The 21,564-nt window shown below is 48.0% G+C and overlaps 2 protein-coding genes across 6 annotated transcripts in view; one reads left to right on the top strand and one right to left on the bottom strand.

Annotated features, from left to right (window-relative positions):
* Positions 1 to 215: 215 nt before the first annotated feature.
* On the bottom strand, positions 216 to 7,477 carry ATXN1L (ataxin 1 like). 4 transcript variants are annotated; one of them, XM_027685122.1, is made up of 3 exons: positions 7,372 to 7,477; positions 5,208 to 6,787; positions 216 to 1,545 (listed from the first exon to the last, which is right to left on the bottom strand). In XM_027685122.1, exons 2-3 carry the CDS (start codon positions 6,675 to 6,677, stop codon positions 1,354 to 1,356), a joined length of 1,662 nt encoding a protein of 553 aa, XP_027540923.1. In that variant the 5' UTR covers positions 6,678 to 6,787; positions 7,372 to 7,477; the 3' UTR covers positions 216 to 1,353. The 4 variants fall into 4 exon arrangements, with proteins under 4 accessions (XP_027540923.1, XP_027540920.1, XP_027540921.1 ...); XM_027685121.1 differs by having other exon boundaries at positions 1,437 to 1,545; positions 4,582 to 6,787; XM_027685119.1 differs by having other exon boundaries at positions 1,420 to 6,787.
* Positions 7,430 to 21,564, top strand: part of AP1G1 (adaptor related protein complex 1 subunit gamma 1) — a 40,517-nt gene continuing 26,382 nt past the window's right edge. The window contains exons 1-3 of one of the 2 annotated variants that reach the window (XM_027685118.1): positions 7,430 to 7,506; positions 16,765 to 16,968; positions 21,311 to 21,435. In XM_027685118.1, coding sequence (XP_027540919.1) covers positions 16,768 to 16,968; positions 21,311 to 21,435 — 326 coding nt within the window. In that variant the 5' untranslated portion in view covers positions 7,430 to 7,506; positions 16,765 to 16,767. Of the gene's footprint in view, positions 7,507 to 7,910; positions 8,064 to 16,764; positions 16,969 to 21,310; positions 21,436 to 21,564 lie in introns of those variants that run through there. The other variant, XM_027685117.1, reaches the window with a different exon arrangement.

The raw sequence follows: 21,564 nt of genomic DNA, 5'->3' as shown, positions 1-21,564 counted from the left end.
TTCCCTGCAGCATCACTGGCATCTTTATGCCAAGGGGTTCAAGAGAGACCACCTAAAACAAAAGTATCTGAAAAAATTATGGCTTATAATCCATCTGTCAAACAACCTGTATCTTGCCCTTGTAATGAGTCTCCAGATCACTGTGTAAGACCAGAGAAGCCACATCTTGATGATCACTGATGCTACAGACAAGCAAAAAGTCTCAAACACCAAAGGAAAAGCTATTGGTTTATATATAGATATATATATATATATAGATATATACTGTGTTTACAGAGTCAACAAGTTAAATGCAATATTCATAAGAGCATTAACAATAAAAATACAATCTGTGTGTAGCCAAGTACAGACTTAAAATGGTAAAACAGGAAAAAGGATCTCACCAAAAGTACAAATATACAGTACAAATTGATTTATTTAAAACAGTTACAAAAAAAGCACAACAAAATAGAGATTATCCTTAGAATTATTAATGCTTTGTTAAAGATCAGGTAAGAGGAAAGGGGCAGGGACAAGGTCGGAGGGGAGCACCTGACTAGTTCTAAGGCTTTAGATACACTGCGTTGGTTACATGTTAATACAGCCATATACTGGGGTTATAGTGAGGGGTCAGCACTTATCTACAAACACCTCCCTGCCTCAGGGCAGCCCAACCAGCCCCCCTGTGTCTGTCTGTCTGTCTCTGGGCAGACCCTCCCCGGCGCTAAGGTGCCATGAAAGCCGAAAACAACTCGAGTGTGCAGGGGCACGTTGGCAGCAGCAGCAGCCTGGAAGGACCTTAGGGGCAATCCTGTCCTCCACAGACAGGTGTGAAGGCCGTGCAAGGGCCTGGACCATCAACCTTTTAAGCCATACATGGAACACCCTGGGCCAAACTGTACAGAATGTGCATTTGTGGCCATCGTAGCAGCTTCTGCAAAGTGTCAGGCCCTAAGACAGCCTGAAAGACAAGGAGCAGTTGTGAGTGATGCTGGGGAAAGGCACATGTGCTGCTGCCGGCAGGAACTACCATTTGGGCTACTCCAGCTGCTGTAGTTTCTCTTACAATATTTTCTGAGTAACAAGGATTGTTAGTTCTCTATGGGGCAAAGTGACTTCAAGTGTGGGGGTGGGGACAGGGACACTTAATGTGAAAAGTGCATTATACCTGCTCGGCGGCTGGAAGGAGAAGGCAGAGGGGACCCTCTGCAGCTTCCTCCCTTCCAGACAGAGCTTCCTCTGCATAGTCGTAGGCATGAGCACTCTCTGCTATGAATGACAGGCCTGGCTCCACTGGGCAGCTGACTCGAGGAATGTTCCATGGGATGGGACAGATGGCTACAGACACTCAGTATTGCATCCCACAGACTCCTGCTACAGAGTGTGAGCTGGGTAAGGCCAAGGCCAGGAGGCCTTCTCCTCCTCCAGGCAGGACAGACCACAGCTCTCCTCCCCTTCACAATAGGAACATATTTCTCTGAGAAGTCTGTCACATCTCTGCCAGCAGAAAAGCCCAGGTAACCATCCCACTCCACAATGTTTTCCTGGCTTTATCTCCTCTTTTCCCTGTAAACCCAAGAAATAAAAGTCTCCTCCATGGGCTCATTTACAGCCTTTCTGCCTGCAGCAGAGCCTGTCTCACACACTCCCTGTCCCAGGAGTCTCAATGCTCAGCACAACCACCACTGCAGTGCTGAGCCACACAGCCCAGCTCTGTAAGGACAGGTTCCAGTGATACCAGTACTGCTGAGCTGGGCTGGAGGACCTCCAGTGGTCCACTCCTGCCCACCGTTTGGGCAAGCAGCCAGATGCACAGATTCTTCATCTCAGTGTCCTGCCTTGAGCTGTGCCCCAAAGCACTGCTTCCAGGGAGGAGCTGGCAGCTGAAATATGCACAACAGTGGGAGTGACAGGGAGTCTGGGAAGAAGGACTGAGGTCCAGTTCACCCTGGCCTGTTCCACAGAGCTCAGGACTGCACTCAACAGAGGTGCAGCAAGCCAAAGTCCAGGTCAGCAGCCAGGTAAACAATGAGGGTGAGCACCTTCACAGCCCTTCAGCTGCCTACAGTACAAAGCTGTTTCAGCCACACAGCATCTTGCCTCAGTCATCTGTGCTGCCTGTTCAGACCACGGCACAGTGTGGCTGAGATCGGGGAGGAGTCACAGTAACACACAGGGGATAAGGCAGGATCTCCAAATCCTCACTCAGACAGACTCCTGTGTTCACACATGTGAGGGGCTCTGCACCCTCAGCTGCTCAGACATTCCCTCTGTGGTGTGGCCAACCCCTCTACATTCACACGCCACACGTACGTGAGATCCCTTCCTCGGCTTTCACAGCTCTCAATTCCTCTGCATGCACCAAGCAAAGAACACGCACGAGAACCTGGGCTCCTCTGTCTCCAGCCTCTGGCCACAGACACCTCGGGTATCCTGAGCATTACGTACTGATTACCAACATTAATCGAGGTCTTTGCGTAGGAGAGTCCAGTGAACAGGAGCTGTGACACCCCCGGGTGACGGGGGGGCCCAGGGGGACACTTCACTGACAAACAGGGCTGTGAAAACAGCGTCCGTTCCCGCAGATGCTGCACCTGAGGAGGCAGAGTCTTCACCCGACAGCATCACCATGACTTCACACATCTCAAATACAGCTGATGAGATCAGAAGTAGTGTGTCATTTGGGAGCAGCTACACATGATACAGGCAGCACCCTCATTCTGGAGAGCCCCGTGAGGCACAAACACTGAAGGCATGATTAGCACATCTCACCTAAGGCCTGAAAAGAGTCTGTCCAGGTGCAGGTATTTCAAAGGCAACAGAAATGGCTAGCAATGTGCTAGGAAAACAGGACGGGGATGGAAGGGACATTCTGGAGACTCTCTAACTTGCTTGATACCCAGGCAGAGCACCTGCCCATCACACAGCAGAAGCCAACCAGTTACAGGACACACTCCTAGAGAGTGCAGGAGAGCCCTCAGGCAGCATCGCTGCAAGGAGAGGTGCTGACACACACCATTCTGTGACAGAGAGGAGCAGTGCCCCAGAAGTGAGGCACACCTGACAGAAACTTCAGGAAGATGAGAGCAGTGAGACAGAAACAGCATGCTGGACATAAGGGCTCTGCACACTGAGAAAAGCCCTCTCCAAAGCCTGGTCCTAGCACAGAGATGGGCACCTGAACACAAGGAATACTTAACCCAGGTTAAGTCAGTGAAAACTCTTTCCTCCCCAGAACAGTGACCATTCTTTATCCTGGCTGAGCAGTTGTAGTTGGTGTCATAATACACCATCAGAGAGAACAGATTAGTGTAACTACAAGAGCCTTCACTCAATAGAGTGTTATCACCACAATGAGGTATTCATACACAATTGTATTAAGTCTCACCATGAAAGAGACTACTCTTGATTTTACCTTGTTCTACAGAGGAACTCCGAAGTGAAGCATCAGAAAAACTAACAAAACCACCCCAAAATGCCCTGTGATGCTGTGATATTTTTAGAGGCCCTACATTAATCATAGAACTGTATTTAGCAGAAACTTTGTACCTTGCCTGCACATGCACAAACACTTGTGTCTTGTCCAGAGCTTATTCAGGAAACTGCCTGCAGGGAAGAATTAGCCATCCAGAATGTTTTTTTTCTGAGTTAATTACAAAATAGCCTCAGTCTTCTCACAGAAAAAGGATGTTTTCATCCTTTCCTGGAGAATGCTGAATATATTTTAATCCAGCTTTAAAAAAATTCAAACTAACAAAATACCAAACCCCCAAATCCAACCAGACAAAAAACCCCAACCCCATTCATTCCCAGGCAAAGACTCTGCAAATTTATAAGCCCAGGATTTTTTTTAAAGTTACTAACATGGGAAGAAAGATTTGATTTGGTGGCAAACAATTAAATGCATTTTATAGCAGGAAACTAAATGTCTCCCAGCTCAACTTGTGTCCCATCCCAAGTGGTCAAGTTCCCTATTCACCTATACCCAAACCCATCCTTTTGGTCCTTCCTCTTGAATTTCTGTGAATCATTCAAATCTGTACATTCTTTGCAAGAAGAAAGAGCAGTTGGATTCAGTGGAAGAGACATTAATCAGAACCACCAGAGAAGCACCTCCGTCCTGCCCTCGAGAGCTCCGTCAGTGAACGGTCCTTTTAAAGTGCATGTGTGAAGAAAGGGGATACTGGGAGTAGAGCCCCCAGACTCCAGTGGGGACCCGTCTCTCCCCATCATGAGAAAGGAGGAATAAAATCTTCAGCAATTTTATCTGCTACCTTAAGCCGTGTCTGCCCTCCTCATCTCCCCACCTGTCCTGAATGCTCAGCCCCTGCCCTGCAGGGAGTCAGTTATCCCTGGAGGTGGGAGAAAGCCCCAGCCTCCAGCCTCTGGAATGCTCTCACTGCATGCTCGTGAGCACGTCCGTGCTCCCCACCCCAGCTAAGCCTGTCACTGCTCCCTGAGGCACTGGAGCCCTCCTGACTCCCCAAGAGGGACTGGTCAGCCACGGAACTGGAATAAAGCCAGTCCTGCAGGGCAGAGAGCAGCCTTGCTGGTGAACCTGTCAGAGTCTGTGCAATTCCTCCACCTGAGGGGGAGGCTCACCTGCCGGGACTGCCCCAGCTCACACCTCCACGGGATCACTTCCCTGCATTCGAACGCCCTTCAATAGACAGCTTCACCTCCTGGGGAATGAAAGAGGGACGGAGCAGGGAGGGCCGAGGCTCCTCTGCCTGCACACTGTATCTTTGGAAGCCTGGGGCTGTCCAGCTGTGCTGAGTGCCAGCCTCAGGCTGAGAGGGCTCTGCGCGAGCGCTCTGGGCCGCGCTGTCCCTGTCCGTGTGGCTCTTCCTTTCAGCAGCTCTGTCAGGTGGCTCTCGGAGCCCCTGAGCTGTTCGTTCCGATCTCTCCCTGGCAGATCCCAGCTGATCTGTGAGAGGGGAGTTGGCCTGAGAAGCAGAGTTGCCATTCATGCTCTGTAAACTGATTGATATGCAGACATCCCCCACTTGCAGCCTGTGACAGGGCAAAGCAAAGAGCTGAGCAGTCCGCCCCGGGCTGCAGGAGGACCAGCCCTGGCCATACACAAAGAAGGGATGCTCCGGGGGCACATCAATGCTCACTTTACTTTGTTGCTCCCCAACCACAAAATGCAGTGTGACAAGCCCAGGCCACTGGCTTTCCTGAATATCCACCACAGTGCTGGAGTCGATCTTCAGGCCCCCGCTCACCTCCGCACTGCGAACAAAATCTTGAGTCTGCAGGTCCTCCACCCGCTTCAGCTCTCCTGTCGCCAGCTGGATGATGGCTCCTTTCATGAAGTGAGAGGGCAGCTGGGAGGAGCTGGGTGGCTGCAGCTGGGCCAGCTCCTTTTCCAGCACGCTTCCTCGAGCCTGTGCATCTGGGCTCTGCCTCACCAGGGCTTCTGAAGTGGAAGACCTGATGGGCTCAGACCCAATGGGAACAAGGACTGGCTTGCCGTTGGCTACCACCATTCCTTTGGTTAACTGTCTCTGTCTAACAGCCTCCTCGGGGGACATTCCACACGGGCTCCGGGACTGGCTGTTCCCAGCCCTATCCACGGTGTTTCTCAGCATGTCTTCCTGCCCATCAGGGATATTATGGCAAAGGTTCAAAGGGCTCGGATCATCTTTCCTCTGGGCTGCCAGAACATGATAATCCTGAGACGCCAGCACTCCCACCACCCTCTGAACCTCCAGATCAGTGTCTGGGGTGCTCCTGTGAGCTGGCACAGAGATCTCTCTTCCCAGCATCTGGTAACCTGGAAGGAACTGTCCGTCACCCACACCTCCTGCTGCAGCCCCCGGGGGCTGACAGTCCTCAGCTGCACTGCTGGCAGAGTCCATGACCTCGCTGGGTCTCCTGGCCATGCTTTGCTCCAGGGGCCTCTGCCCACCGTTGGCTGCAGCCACCTCTGAGCTCAGCTGACTGTCCTGCTGAGGAGATACTGGGCTCCCACCTGCTGCAGGTGCCTCATAGGCCGCATACCCTGGTGGGAGGCGGGACATCTGATAATAAACAGGAATCCTGCCCGGGGCCATGTCCAGCTGGGGCACAGAGTGGTGCTGCACCTGCCCAGGAGACACTGCAGAGGCGGATTTGTTGAAGCTGTGGGTGGGAGAGGTAGTCTGGGGGGAAGGAGCAGCTTCTTCGGCGAACAGGGAGGCATATGGCACAAAGTGGGGGACGTGGGGGGCAGCGAGGTTGGTAGAAGGAGACAGGAGAGGACTAGGCAGGAAGGCAGGAGGGACGGCATAGGGCACTGTGTAGTGGGACCCGATGAGCTGCAGGGAGGCCGGAGGGATCTGCGCGTAGTGGATGGGGGGGAAGGGCACCCCCGGGTGCTGAATGATAGGTGAGCTCACGTTGAAGGCGGGGGACAGGGGGCTCACGTTCACCACGGGGTGCAGGCCCGTGGGGGAGAAGGTGGCAGGTGGTGCTGCCACTTTGTAGAGCATCCCGTACTGGTCCACCGTAAGCCCCGCCGCCGTCTCGGGGGCCTCGCCGGGGCCATAGCGGGGGGCGGCGGGACCCGGTCCCGCCGTTCGGGCCCACTCCGGGCCCTCGCCCGAGCCCTGGGAGCCCCCCGCCCGTCCCGCCTCGGTGCCGGCGCTGGCGGCGGGAAGGTCCCGCTTCTTTGGCGGGAGGCACTCCTGGCTCCGCTCGTGGCCCGCTCTCATGGCGCCCCGCGCTGTCCCGGCTGCCCCGGCCGCCGCGCTCCTTCATGGGGGCACCCGCTGGGGCTGCCCCGCGCGGGCTCCCGGATCCGCGCCGCCCGCCGCCGCCTCACCTGCGCCAGGAACAGAGGGAGCCGTGAGTCCCACACACAGGCACGGCGGCGGCCCCCGGCCCAGGGCCGGCACCCCGGGCACGGGAGACGCCCGAGCCCTGTCGCCGCCCCATCCCCGGTCCCAGAGCCCCGGCCGCACTGCGCCCCGCGGACCCGCCCGGTGCCCGCCCGGTGCCCGCCCAATGCCCGCGGCTTACACGCCATGGCCCGGCCCGGCCCCGCGGACCCGCCCGGTGCCCGCCCGGTGCCCGCGGCTCACCCGCCATGGCCCGGTCCGGCCCCGCGGGCCCGCCCGGTGCCCACACCGGCTCCTCCCCGCCCGCGTCGCGCAGCAATGACGCGTCACGCTGCGATTACGCGCACGGCGCACAGGAAGTGCCTCATCCGTCGGTGGGAGTTCTGCCGCCGCCGCGCCCGGATGACGTCACGGGGCAGCCGCAGCGCCGTTGCCGTGGCAACGGGCCGCGTTGGCCCGGGGCCGGCCCGGCGGCAGCGCCGTGCGGGGTCTGTCGGTCCCGCGCCCCACGCGGGCACCCCTCGGCTGGGCGGGAGCGCGGGCCCCGCGGCGGCGCAGCCCGGCTCACCTGCGGGAGCCTGCGGTCTGAAGGGCCCCGCTCCCTTTCTCGCACCCCCGTAGTGGCCCGCCGGGCCCGCGCTGCTGGCCGGAGCCCCGCGGAGGGCAGTTTCTCGGCATTCGGTGATCGCTGAGGTGACAAAAGGTCCTGGAAGGGCGGACAGAAGAATTGCTCGGGGCGGGGGCGGCTGTACACCCCTTTCCTGAGGCGCCTCGCTCACTGCCGCGCGCTGAGCTCCTCCCGCCGCCGACAGACGCTTCAACAGGGCGAGATCGCAGGGGGGGCGGGGAACGGTCCCGGAGCCCCCCGGAACCCCGGGCGCGGGCGGCGGGACCCGCCCGGCCCCGCCGCCGGGAGCGCGCGCCGCCGGGACCGCCCCTCGCGTGACGTCATCAGGGACTGCCACGGTGCAGACGCACCGCGCCTCGTCAAACCAGTCCTGAGGGTGCTTCCGCCAAGAAAAGTAGTGCGAAGGGCCTTTTCCGCCGCGCCGCCGGCGGTGCCGACCCGCTCCCGCTCCGTTCCCGCCCAGCCCAGCCCAGCCCGGCCGCGCCCCCGCCCGCGGCCGGGACAGCCCGGGGGGCCGCGGCGAGCGAGCCGGCGCGCGGATCCCTCCGCCTGCGGTATCGGTGCTGCGGCCGCGCCGCCGCCATTTTGAATGCCCGGCTCCGTCCGCCGCTGCCGCTGCAGGGACCGGCCCGGTGAGTGGGACCGGTCCGGGCGCCGCCGACCGGTCCAGGACTCCGCTGCCGCGAGGTCCCGCTGCCCGGGGCCCCGCGAGCCTCGGTGCCTCTGCCCACCCCGAGCTCCGCGGTCGGGCCGCGGTCGCTCTGCTCGCGGGGCCGCCCGGTGCCCTCCCGCTGCCGGCGCCGCTGCCTCCGCCCGGCGGCTCGGCCGCCTCGGACTCTGCCCTACGCCCCGAGGCCGCCTGCCCGGGCGCCGGGAGCGCTTAGTGCCCGGCCCGGGCCGTTCCCCGGTGCGGGCTGCGCCCCGTGCCCACGGCTCGGGGGCCGCGCGGTGGCCGAGGGGAGCGCAGCCCGGGACCTGTCCGTGCTGGGGCCTGTGGCCGTCCCAGGAGCAGCCGGGACCTGTGCCCGTCCTGCCGCTGGGGTGTGATTGCCTGGGCTGTGCAGCCGCTCCGAGCGTTACGGCGTCCCCAGTGCTTGCCGTGTTTGCTGGCGATCAGGGGTTTCAGCGGGCGCGGGAGATGCACGATCCGACCAGAGGCATTCGCAGTGAGCTGTGTCTGACGGCCAGTCTGTCAGGGAGGCTTTAAGTCCTTTCTTCAAGGCTGGTTGAGTTCTCTTCTCGCACAAACTATAAGACAAACTATATATATTTAATTTTTTTAATGGTGAGCTTTGTTTTTAAAGTTAGCAGATGGAACAGGTGTACTTTTTATTATAAGTGCTGAGTGATGTATTTCAGTTTCTGGTGCTTGAGATGTTAATGGAACAGCACAGAATCCCAGTGGAATACCTTTGGAACTGTGACATGTCACACGTGTGTCTAGAAGGTATTTGGTCTGTAGTGGCTTAAACAGAGTAGAATATGTATGTGTTTTCCCCTGTATGGTGCTCCAGCATCTCACATTTAATATGGCAGGGAATTTTGTGTTGTTTTCTTTTTCTCTCTTTTTTTTTTCCTGTTCCACTTCTGTGTGATACAGCACAACAGCTTTTTATACCCCTGTTTCAACACCACTGCTCCTCTAAACTACACTTGGTATTTTTCCCTTTGTTTATTTGCATGTCCCGTTCTATTACCGAATTCTTTCTTTTGCCTACTCCTATGCATTCCTGTTTGGCAGGGTTTGAAAACCTACTGGGTACGCAGGAGCTCAGCAAAGGCAGGAGATTTTGTGTTTTTTTCTGAAGGGTTCAGTGTGAACCCCTTCATTCTTCTGGGCTGGGAAAAGGAGGGGAAAGGTGTTTAAATTCCTAGGACTTGAGGAGGGGAAAGTCTGCGGTAATTGTTTTGTGAAGGGATCAAACAGTGTTTCCAGTGTGTAAGACAACTTTCAGACTTCCTCCTTTTATGATAAAAAACCCCATTATTTTCCTTTTTTTCTTTTCTTTTGTGTTCCTGTGACTGCTGATCTGTTTTCCTGAAGGTGGTGTGGTAGGGATGGGGGGATCCTGTAGCACCTTTGTACTGTTGTGTGAGAGAGTAAGGGATACAGAAATGTTTGGGTTCTTGGTAGCTCCTTGTGTACAGAGTCTTGTAGTGGCATCACTGTCCAACAGAGTGAGTGAGTGTGTCAGGCCATGGTGTGAGGAGGTTGTGGACAGCAGCAAAGAAACCCAGGTTGTCTGTTCTCAGGCACACACAGCCTGCCCTGCTTGGTGCAGTTCAGGTTTGGAAGGTTGCCTTTCCAAGTGTGAGGGCTCATGGAAATCTTAACTGCTGCTAAAGCTGATGTCACTCACTCAGTAAAGCTCCTTGAGCATCTCTAGTGTGAATATTTGTATTTGTGAGTGGGCAGTGTATAACTTCAGCAGATGGGTTGTTTGACCTCTTCGTATTTTTTAGTGACAGGACAAACTCTTCTGACTGAAGGTGATGTTAACTTGTTTTAGATGATACTCAGCTATTCTCTAGGGAAAAGGGTCTGCTCTGCCTTGGTACCAGCATTCCATCACTGGACGAAAGTTCGGGAGTTAATAAGTAAATATATGATGAGGCTGTAACTTGAAAAACAGAGCTACACTAACATGAGTACAAATGAAACTGCTGATATCACAGGTATTAGTACAATCTGTACCTGCTGTTTGGCAGAGATGCTGCAGATAAAATTGAAGACTAGAACTTCCTAGAGCATAGCTGAAGTTACCTCGCCTGTTGTAAAGTTTATATTAATGAATGTAAAAATGGGGCATCGTGTCTTTCATGTGGCATTAACCAGAGTAAAGAAGAGTGTGGGGTTTTTAGTCACAAAGTTGTAGCTAATTTTTTTTTTATTTAAAGTCTAACTCTACAGGGAAGTGAACAGGAAGTAAAATAGGCAGATTACAGATTAAAATAGCGAGGGAACTAGAAGTAGGTAATAAATACAAAGGTAATGTAGGTCAGTGGTGATTGAAGTATAGAAATGGAAGCCAGGAAATCTGGAATTCTACTTGCAGCTGTCATACTGATCAGCTGTGTAGCTGTGCTAATTCTTTTTCGTACCTTTGTTAGCATCTAAAAAAAGGGAAATATTTGTCTTCTTTTTGGGCAGCTGTTGAGGTCAGTGTTTGTAGTGGTTGTGAGCTCAGCACATCTTTTGAAGGCAGTTGAGGAGCTGTTTGGTTTGGGGTGTGTGCACAGTTGTGCAGGAGTGGGAACCTCATCCAAAGTGCTGAGTTGTGTGTGGGGCTGTGCCCCAGGCAGCAGAGGGTGGGAGGGGGCAGTGGGATCTGTGCACATCCGGGGTCTGTGAGAACAGGTCCTACCCTGCCTCTCCCCTTCCCTTCCTATCGGCCCCTGAGCAACACCCTGCCTCTCCTCTTCAATACTCTTGTGCTACATTTCTTGTTCATTTTTTTAATATGTAACTGGAAGTGGGACCATCACTTCTCCAAGACTATTTTTTCTCTCTTGTTTAGGGGCACTCTTTTCCTTACTTGACCTCCCCCTCTCCCTCAGCTGTCTTTGTATAAAGCGAAGCATAAGCCTGATGCCTTTTATTATGAGAATGCATTTTGAAGCCCCCTGCTGTCTTAATTTCTTCCTGATTTTCTGATGTTACTTTCTAATTCTCTTGTATTCAATAGCCTTTTCTCAGGAGAGATTGTTCCACTTAGCATGTTACATGGTTGGTTGCTCTTTCACTCAACTCTTTCTGTTGCCTTTGCCCTTGATGATGATGGTGCTCCTTACTTTGGTGTTTACTGTTTTCTGTATAAATATTGGTAATACTAGACCATATAGCAATATCTCTGCTTTTGTTCACAGCTTCATCTCTGCTTGCAGTGCGTATTTCTGGTTTTACTGCCAATGTATCTTTGTTTTGAATTATCTGATAGAAGTGTGAAGCTCTCTGATAGCAGTGTGGAGTTGAGGCCATCAGCGTTCTGTATCAACACTGCAGGCAGATCCTCTGCTCTTGTGTGCGGGAGGCTGGATTCAGTGGGACCAAAGCAAGTGGGGGAGTTCTGCTACTGATTTCAGTTGGGAGTTGGGTCAGGCTTTCATTGCATAACTTCCTGAAAGCTGTGTTTGCTCGAAGAGTGTGATTGCCTGTGCATGGCTGGGGTGGAGCAACTGGAGGTGTGTATTTTAGATGTGTGTGAAGTGTGCGCTGCTTCAAGCTTGGGGTGCCTTCTAGACAGAACTGACTTCAGAAATACTATTTACAGGAAAAGCTATAACTTGGTGTGTGTCTCACTAGAACTGGAAATTCAGACTATTTCCCCAAACAGTAGAGCCCTTTTGTAAATAATTGAGTGAGCTTTGATGGCCTTTATGTCTTAACGTTTCCGGAATTCAAGGCTAAATAATAATGGAATGTTAAAATGTTAAATGTCTGATAATTTGTCCTAAAGCAGTTTTAAAGCAACTGTTTATTTTTTTAATGTCATTACCATAGAGACACATTAGACATTTTAGACATAAGCTAATATTTCTGAAGAGTTTCCAGAGGAGAAGGTCTCAACTCCACCTTTAAGGATAGTCTGTCCTTTGTCTTTACACTGTAATTCCTGATGGAGGAATATAGCTTGACTGAAGCACTTGAGCATTTTCAAGGTGGATTTTGGTAATACTAGGTGCTTCTTGTAAATATTTGAACATGACTGTGTTCTAAGAGAGACTTCTGGTAAAGTTCTGTATTCAAATATTTTTGGTATAATGGCATGTTGAATAAAATCTTCAACTCGGAAATGTGACAAGCTAACTAGTAAAAGACCATAAAAGAGGAGAAAATACTGATTTAGCAGCATAATTTAGATGAAAATTACATGTTTTAATACATTACAATTTTTTTTGTTTGTTTGTTGTTGTTTTTTCCTCACTTTTGGATAGTTTAGTAGAAATGAGTTGCATAAAGAGAGGATGCCTTTGTATTGGTTCAGGGGAAGGATTCCTGAATAGCACAGGGAGGAGAATCACTGAGGTAGAACCTCTTGTGCAACCCAGAGAATAGGAAAAAAGCTGGAATTCTGTTTTCAAAGGAACTTAGGCACCTGCCACCATTTGAACTAATCTGAGTTAGATATCTGACTGTCTCAGAAGTTTTCATCTTGACAGTAGGTTCTTCTAAGGAGCAAGGCCTTCACAATGAGAAGATGAAAACAGATCTGATGAGGGAGAAGAATTCTGTGTACAATCCTACCAGATACTGTAAATATTCACTATTAGGCTCTTTTCAGGGCCTGATTTCTGGGGCTTGTAGTTAGCAAAGAAATGACCAAGGGAAACTCCTGCTGTAAACCAAAGGAGGAAATAGGTAACTACTTCTAAAAACTGCCTTGTCGTTTATGTTAATGTGCAAAGAATAAAAGCATGTGCCTGTGCTGGTGAAAAATGTTAACTAATCCTGAAGAACAAGATCTGCTACTTTAGAGGAAGTTGTAAGCAGCACTTAGGCACCAGCTAAATTAACTCCGGGTCTGCTGTTGGTAGATGATACTGTTGTCCTCCCGTTGTTGCATTAAAGGGCTGTTGGCGTTATGATAGACTTTGGAATTGTTGAGAATAGGTAAATGCTAATCTCTTCTGGAATGTTTCTGAATTTAAGTGTTCTTATGTCCCAAGTTTCTTCTCATCTGCAGTATCTACTGCTTATGCTTACTTGCATGTTTGAAACTCCAAACTGAGGTGAAATTTCACCTGTATTAACATGCAAAAGAATCTGAAAGTTGATGAAGGCAGAGAACAGGTACCTGCTGCAAGAATTTCTTGGTATTAAGAGAAGGCTTGTGGAGGGGAAGAAACCCCAACGTGCTATGTGGCATGGGAATTGTGTTGTGTTGAAATGCTGGAAGAGTGTGCACAAGAATGGAGCTCAAGCTTCCAGGATAAGCATGTGAGGTGATTTGTGAGGGAGAGACACTATTTTACACAGATGGGTGCAAAACCTTTTTTATGAGAGGCATTCAAAGGTATATTAAAAAAAGCTGAATGATTTAATATTGACTGAAAGAAAAAGAGTATGTAGTTGCAGCAAAAGGACGGAAGTTCTCAATGTTGGAAAATAAACAATAGCTTTGTCTTTTGTCCTTGATGTTGTCCTCCATCAGAGCAGTTCTGAATTGTTCTGTTCTCATCAGGCAGGAAGCTGGTGTGAGATGCAGGTGCTCTTAGGCAGTCTCAGGTTGGACTGTGTCTGTGGGACTGTGTGTCAGTGTGTTACATGAGTGAGGGCAGCAGGTAGCCTCAGAATTTGGCTGTTGAGACTTACTCATCAATTCTCTGCTTTTTGTGCTGGTTTCTGATTGCTTTCCTGTGGTTGTGAGGTGAGGAGAAAAAATAATCTTTACGGTGTGCCTTGCTGATTCTTTGTTTATGCAAGGACATTTGTAAATATGGGTTGTTCATTTTGTTCAGCACCTGGATGATGTTTGGGTGCAGTCCTATTAGATCTTCAGTGTTTGTTTTCACTGTACCTGCCTTCTCAGTGAGGTAGGAAGTCCTGCCTAAACACTGGAGAAGGATGCAAAAAAATATTCGTAGAAAGTTGCACTTAGAATATATGGTAACTTTGTTCAATTCTCTTTTTCATTGACTAGAACTGTTTAGGCAGTCTATCCTTTTACTTTCTGTTGTCCAGGGCCAAACTTAAGGTGCTGAAGCCTTCCATGGGCATACTGACAGAAAGTTTTGGACCCATGGCAAGGAAAGCACTGGGCTGGTAGAAGTCACAGGCTGCAGATATCAGTATTCAGCAGTTTATAAACTCTTCAGATATAGAGTGGGAGCAAAGCAACTTGTATCAAAGCAACTTGTTCCCAAACTTCAGTTTGTTTGCAGATTATGTATTGGTGTTTCAAAAACTTTATAAAGAAATCTTTCTTTAAAATAAGTCATAGTTTTAGCTTACAGTAGACACTGCCTATCTTCTCAGGAACAGCAAAGTTGTAGATCAGCTTAATTAGGGTGCAGAGCCATAGCGTAAGTGTGGATTACTGCTGGAGGGAACCCTTCTCCTCTTTCCCACTTGGTCTCAGGTCTCCCAAAGCTGCATGTTCTCGTTGCTGCCTTTGTGTCTGCACAAGCCGGACTGATGTGTCTGGGCACTGCTCTTGGGAGGAAAGGGGAAGGCTGTTTCTCAGATGTACAGGTTGCCTCACGTGGTGCACTGTCTCCGGAATGCCAGGGTCAGCACAGTGGAAGGACTGGAGCCACCTTTTTCAGCATGAGCCTCCATATGGCTGGTCTTGGTGATTATGAAATTATTGGCTGTAGACTGCAGAGGAATATTCCTGCAGTAGTGCTTTTATTTTTATAACTTCTGCCCAATCTTCCAACAAGAGCATGGCTTATCAAAATCAATTTAGAAGCATGTGATATATGTGAATAGTAGGTGAGTCCAGGCTTTAAAATTGGGGACTTTAAACAGACAGTTGTCACCCAGGAAGGAATTTTTTGGGTTTATGATACTGTTATGTGAAAAACACAAGCTGAGCACTTTTTAGCAATCAGAACTCCAAAATGAGTATTACCAATTATTAAGAAAATAATAGGGAGCAAAATAGGAGATATTTAATATAAATAAATCAATAGCACACCTGCCTCTCAAGTGCTGAGTGCAGCATTTTGCCCTCCTTTCCCTTCAGAAAGGATGCAGAAGAAATGTAGAATGTGCAGGCATGGCAGCAGAGGTAATGGTCATGGAAGGACTTCTGGAGATTCTTACTTCCCTGTGACTATTTCTGTGATGCTTGTTAGTGCAGCATGAGTGCATAGCAACAGTTAATTTATTCATATTGCAGTAATGTGAGGAAGTGTTATGAATTCACATGGAGAGACAAGGCGAGACTAAGGAATAATGTGTCCAATAACCTTGATCCTATGTGTGTCAGCATTTTGGGACACTTTACTTATGCAGGAAGAACATCTCTTCCATTTTCAGAACTGAATGCTTTGTGTCTCTGTAAATTCAAACTTTCTAAGTATGAAGATGGGAAACTGAAATATGAGGAGTCTACTTGGTTTGGCTGAAGAGGCTTAGTGTTATCTATGAGTTTATAATTGAGACTTACAGACCTGGCTTTGTCTGGCTTACTGTGAGGCCACCTTTACTTGTTGAACATGCATCTCTCTCTGCTTTTCTGAAAGCTCTGTATGTGTCCTAGCCTGTCTGTGGTGTCATGCAAGCTAGTTAGTGCAGTACTTGAATGCACATCTTTCTCTGATATGGTAATGCTTAAAATGTATGACACACTGTTCTGGGGGGATGGTGACCCAGACAAAATCTGTAGTAGGCTTCCATGGCAACTTTTTACAAGTTGGTGTGACATTATCTGTTATCAGAAGGGCTTGGTTCCATTCTGGCATGGATGAAAGAAGGCTGTAAAGATGCTTGTGTAGTCTGAGCTTCCAGAAAGTCAGAAATGAGCTTTGGTGAGCATGAACTAAAAGTTCAATTGTTGAACATAATCCTAAAGTTTGACTCCTGTTTGAGAGCCACTTCCCTCTTACCAGATACTTGGTAGACTATGTTGCTCTTGGGGTCAGATGGCTCCATCAATATTCCATCTGATGAGGTGAAGCTACTCTTGAATGTTCTTGCACGCTCTTTTCGTACCAGTGCCACCAGACAGTAATGTCACAGGCTTTGTTTGTTTCAGAAAAGGTGGTTCTATTTGGGGTGTAATAAAAGGATGGTGTCAACTTGATATATTTATTTTTAAAACAGGATTCTCTGAAATATCCACACAGCTAGGATTGCTCTTCCCTCTGCTTTTCTGCTGACTTCCACACTGCTATGAAGGAAGTGTGTATGGCACAGGTTTGCAGGAGTTTTGAAGCACGGCCATCTGAAGCACTTGTGTGAAATCTTGTGGAAGTTATTAAACAGTTGTGGTTTTTAAAGGATTTCTGACCGAAGTTGTCATGATTCTGGGATCAGCTGTCTTTGGAACCTGGCTTTTCTGGATAGAGGCAGATGATATGAGAGTACCTTGCAGAATGCTGTTTCTGCCAGTTTCAGGTGGGGAGTCATTTTCTATTCATTTGACAGGTGGCTCAAATCACAGCAATTCCCATTTCTAATGTTCTGGAAAAGCAAATGTGAGGTACAATGAATTCCTCGTGTTCTCAAGTTTACTTTTAACCACGCTACTGAAGCAGCCTATGTTTTCTTCGTTCTTTTACTTATATATTGGTAGGGTAAGAAATAAAAAAAATATGCAGCAGTATGAGAGCAGTATGAAGCCTTTAGGTACAGTACCAGTTTTACAGACCTCTTTCTTCTCCCAGAGGATGCCAGCCCCCATCAGACTGCGGGAGTTGATCCGGACCATCCGGACAGCAAGAACCCAGGCAGAAGAGCGTGAGATGATCCAAAAGGAATGTGCTGCTATCCGGTCGTCCTTCCGAGAGGAAGATAACACATACCGATGCAGAAACGTGGCAAAGCTGCTGTATATGCACATGCTGGGATATCCTGCACATTTTGGACAGGTAGGTCAGAATTCAGTGCCCTCTGTGCATAAGCCAGTCTGCCTTCTGGTTTTGAGCACATTGACTTGTTCAGAGCATTCCTGTGTGCAGTTTTGCTTTGTTCCTTTGGGATGTTTTGAGGTGTGTTTTCATGTATGATCTGAACTTACATCAGTTAGTTTTGGCTTTGTTAGTGATATCTGCTGTTTGGGAGCTTAACATGTTTTGTTTTGAAACTTAGTCTGCTTTTGCCATACTGTCTCCACCTCACCGCTTGTGTTTCTGCAGAGCAGTGGTGCTTAAACCACAGTCCAAGACAGAGATATTTTTAGATGGGTTCAGAACAGCACTTTGGATTTTTATCTCTGGTGGAAAATACCAGATACTTCAAAGGAGTTTCTATACCCTTTTTCTTCTAAAGCAGACAAGAGCTGGTGTGTTCCCAGCAATCAGAAGTTGTGTTCCTTAACCCCATCTTAGTGAGGTGACATGGAAAATGCAGGTATGAGTTTTCCATCTCTTGGATTATTTTTTATGTGCTATTTTTGACACAGATTGTAGAAAAGGGAGACAAGACGATGAAAGTTCTTGATCTACAAGTTCTTGACAGGGTTAGCTTTGCTCAGTCTTTGGGGCACAATCTGTTTTGCTTAGAAGTCAGTAAGTGTCCTGTTAGTGGTAATCTAACCTAGGTCTTCAGTAGAGTTGCAGTCAGTCAGGTTGTTGTATCCCTTCAAGTAGCTTCATGTCTTGTGAATCTATCTGTTCATGATTGGATTTACCAATCCTGATATGTATCACTGAAACAGTAAGCTCAAACTAGTGAAATCAAAATGCAAATAGTGTTAGGGAGTGAGTGTGGGCTGTGCTTTTCCATATAAAGTGCATCATCTTACTTCTGTATCATTGGACTCTTCTCTCAGGATAATGAGTTGTTGAGTAAGAGCAAGTGAATTTGTGCATTATTATGTCCTTAACACTTTTCATAGCCAGGCTCCCTGGTTCAAGAGAGAAACTTCCTGTCACAAAAATTAAGGCTTAAGTATCTTAGAGCTGTAGAATAATGATAAGTGTTACAGATAAGTGTCATTGAGAATTTCTATGTTTGGTCTATGTTACGAACATGTTTAAATTTCATTCTTTTGTTTTGTTACTCAAGTATTTAATGCCATTCACTTAAGAGTTGGACTCAATGATCCTTGTGGGTCCCTTCCAACTCAGTATATTTTGCGATTCTGTAATATATAGAAGATTAGGTCAGATATCAGATATCTAGTAACTTGCAGTTTCTGCTTTGGTCAGTAGTGGTAAATTCACTCTCAATGAAAGAAGGATAAAGCAGATTTTTCAATATCTGTTGTTGCCAGGATTGCTACCTCTCAAGAAGAAGAATCTATTCTGACTGTTTTGGGAGCAGGGTACTTCATTTGATGCCCTTGGTTGTCATGGAGTTTATCAGCTGCACTTTCAGGAAGGCTCCTTCAGGAACCACTTTTCAGCACCCCAGTGCCGAAAGGGGGTTTTAACAAGTATTCTCCAAGTGAGTGAGTTAGAGACCTCCACATGTCCTCAATGCTTATTACTGGAAGGAATCTTTCAAGATGGTGCTGTTGTGTAGGAGGAGTGTAGTTTGTGTGAGCTGGGGACCTGTTGAGGACACATGCTGTTCCAGCAGTGGAGTGAAGCAGAGAGACAGTCCTCGGTTGTAGACAGGAAGCTTCTGAGAGTGACAAGATAAATACACAGGACAGATGTTTTGGTGAAAAACAGGAGAGCCACAAGTGGTTGTAGTCTCTCTTAAAGCTGTAAGCAGCCTGCAGCTAACAGTGTGGGTGGGGTAACCAGGAGTGAATGGTCAGTATTGTTCTTTCCAAGCCAGGGATCCTCAACTTTCACCCAGGATATCTTGTACACAAAGACGAGCATGAGCAAGCTGTCTCTTGAGCATGTGCAAAGGCCATTTGTGCAAGTTCAGAAGTTGTCAGACAGCTCAGACAAATGGTCAAATAACGTTACTATTGTCATTATGTCCGTTTGCAAAAATTTGTAGTTAGTAGAGTGATTATGTCAGTAAAAGTTCGGTAAGTTGTAGTCTTGTTACATGCCAGTACTGTATTAGCTTTGCTAATGTATCTGTTACAGTACTGATGTAGCAGATTTTAATTGTTCCTTTGAATGAAATGGATATAACAGTATCAAGATTTTTTCCACTAATTAGATCTAGTAAGAGCTTCAGCTGATCATGTTTCTTAGTGTTGCTGTGTGTGTATCTAGTTTGCATGTATTTATATACAAGTAAAGCAAGAATTCATCAGCCTTTCATGGGGTAAACTTCACTAATATCTTTTGAATTCAAAAGTACTAGAAATATATCTTAGAGTATCTGTTGCAATCATCAGTTTTCTTATACTCTTCCTGAGTCATTAATCTTCTGCCTTTGTTGGCTCTCATACTGTAGCTTAGATGTCATCAATTTTACATTGCATTTTTGCAGAGGATTGCATAAGAAAGTATCTTGTAAACCCAGGAAAAAAGTTGATTCACAGGTGCATTATTCTCTTACAGAAAGCACAGGAAAGATGAGAGCTTGATATCTAGTGTTCTGTACCTTATCCCCGGTTGATCTTACCCATTTGTGCAAATTCAGTTATCTTTGTGGATGACTGGTCTTATTGTTCAGACGTGTTTATTCTAGGTTTTCATCCTCTTTAAACCTAGCAAACTGAACTTGCTTGCTTTCAAGCTTTTTCTTACTGGTTTGTCACCTTGCACTCTAGCTGAGTGTTCACACATGACGACAACTTGCCCAGTTGAGTGTGTGTTCTGATGCCACATGGCTGTGAGAACTTAGCAGTGTTGAGGCCATAGCACTTTCTTTCTATGGCACTTCAACTTTCATTTTCTTACCAGTATCCTGTGCAACTTTCCCCTTGTGATGTGTGTGCTTCTTGCATCTCTCCTGTGCCCATTGCCCTGTTCAAGCTTCCCTCTAGCTGAGGCTGTGAATCCCTTCTCCCAACACCCTGTATCTCTGCCTGTGCATGCCTCCTTTACTTCCTTTACAATCGATCTGTTGCCAGCTCTGTCTGACCCCTCCTCAAACTCATCATGTACACCTACTTGCTGCCCCAGCTAGTTTGTAAAGCAGACTTACAGGAAGTGTTTGTGAGGGAGAGATCTTTACTTTCCTGTCTGGAAAGTAGACGTTGATTATACTTGGTTAGTTTTCTGTTATAGAAAAATATTTTAGTGCATAGTAATGTCAGAATATCTCTGGTTTGGTTTGGTTTGGGTTTGGTTTTTTTTTTTGCATTAAGAAAGTGCTAAGTTTAAAAGTGCATTAGCAATTAAATTCTTAATCAGCAGAGTGCAAGTGGCAGCTATGTGTGTTGTTTTTGGGATTTCCTCTATGCTATTGGACACAGTTGCTGTTTCTACACCGTGAAGGGAAGTTTGTAGTGGCTACAATACAGGTGATTTTAGTAGACTTCTGGTGTTCCAGCAGAGATTAAAGAGCAATGCAGAAACTTAACTATCTCTGACAGTCTCAGGTTTACCTAGCTAGCAAGTTAGTTACAGATCATAATAACAAAACTTGTTTTTAGAGTCATAGAATCCTAGAATGGTCTGAGTTGAAAGGGACCGTAAAGGTCATCTAGTTCCAACTGCCATGGGCAGGGACACCTTCTACTAGACCAGGTTGCTCCGAGCCCCATCCCTTGAACACTTCAAGGGATGGAGCAGCCACAGCTTCTATGGGGAACCTGTGCCAGGGCCTGACCACCCTCACAGGCAAGAATTTCTTCCTAATGACTAACCTAAACCTGCTCTTTTTTCATTTGAAGCCATTGCCTCTTTTCCTATCACTGCATGCCCTTGTTTTGCCAACTTACAGAGCATTGATCCTCTCTCTGGTAGATAAATAGAGGCTCTTAAATCTGGTTCAGAAGTTTCTGGTGCATAGTCAACAAGATCTAGATTTCTAGATCTTTACAATTTTGTTTTTAGTGATGGATCTATGATCTCTATCAATATGTTATCGTTTACTTTTGTGATGTGATGTAAACCCACATTTCTGGTATGCCTGAGGTCATGGAAGGCCAACAGTGTCTGGCCACTTCAAGACACAGGAGCTGCTAGTGACCTTCCTGCTGGCTTGCTGGGAACTTTGGGCAGGTCATTTAACCTTTCTTGGTTTTCCACATCACCAAAATGGGAATCAAATACACTTTTAAAAATGCATTCTAAGAGACCTAAATTAGTATGCATCAAAATTCAAACTGTTTTTCCTCTAGCTAAGAAGTAGTTTTAAGCTAATTGTCTTTTTTTTTTTTCCTCTTTTTTCTTTTTTTTTTTTTTCCAGTTGGAGTGCCTCAAGCTCATTGCCTCTCAGAAATTCACAGACAAGCGCATTGGGTATTTAGGTGCCATGTTGCTGCTGGATGAGAGACAGGATGTCCATCTTCTTATGACCAATTGCATCAAGAAGTAAGGGTACCACCTCTCTCTCCATCAACACATGCTCTGAGGTTTCAGGATCAGAAAGTACACTCCTGACAGTGATGTTTTGAGTACTTTAGTTTTTTTCCCCTTGTGTTAGAAAACTGGTATCTTCAA

The sequence above is a fragment of the Neopelma chrysocephalum genome, unplaced genomic scaffold (assembly GCF_003984885.1).
Source record: "Neopelma chrysocephalum unplaced genomic scaffold, ASM398488v2 Primary Assembly neopelma1_68, whole genome shotgun sequence".
NCBI classification, from domain to species: domain Eukaryota; kingdom Metazoa; phylum Chordata; class Aves; order Passeriformes; family Pipridae; genus Neopelma; species Neopelma chrysocephalum.
Note: the sequence above shows the minus strand (reverse complement) of the source record. Positions and strands in the feature narration are given on the sequence as shown.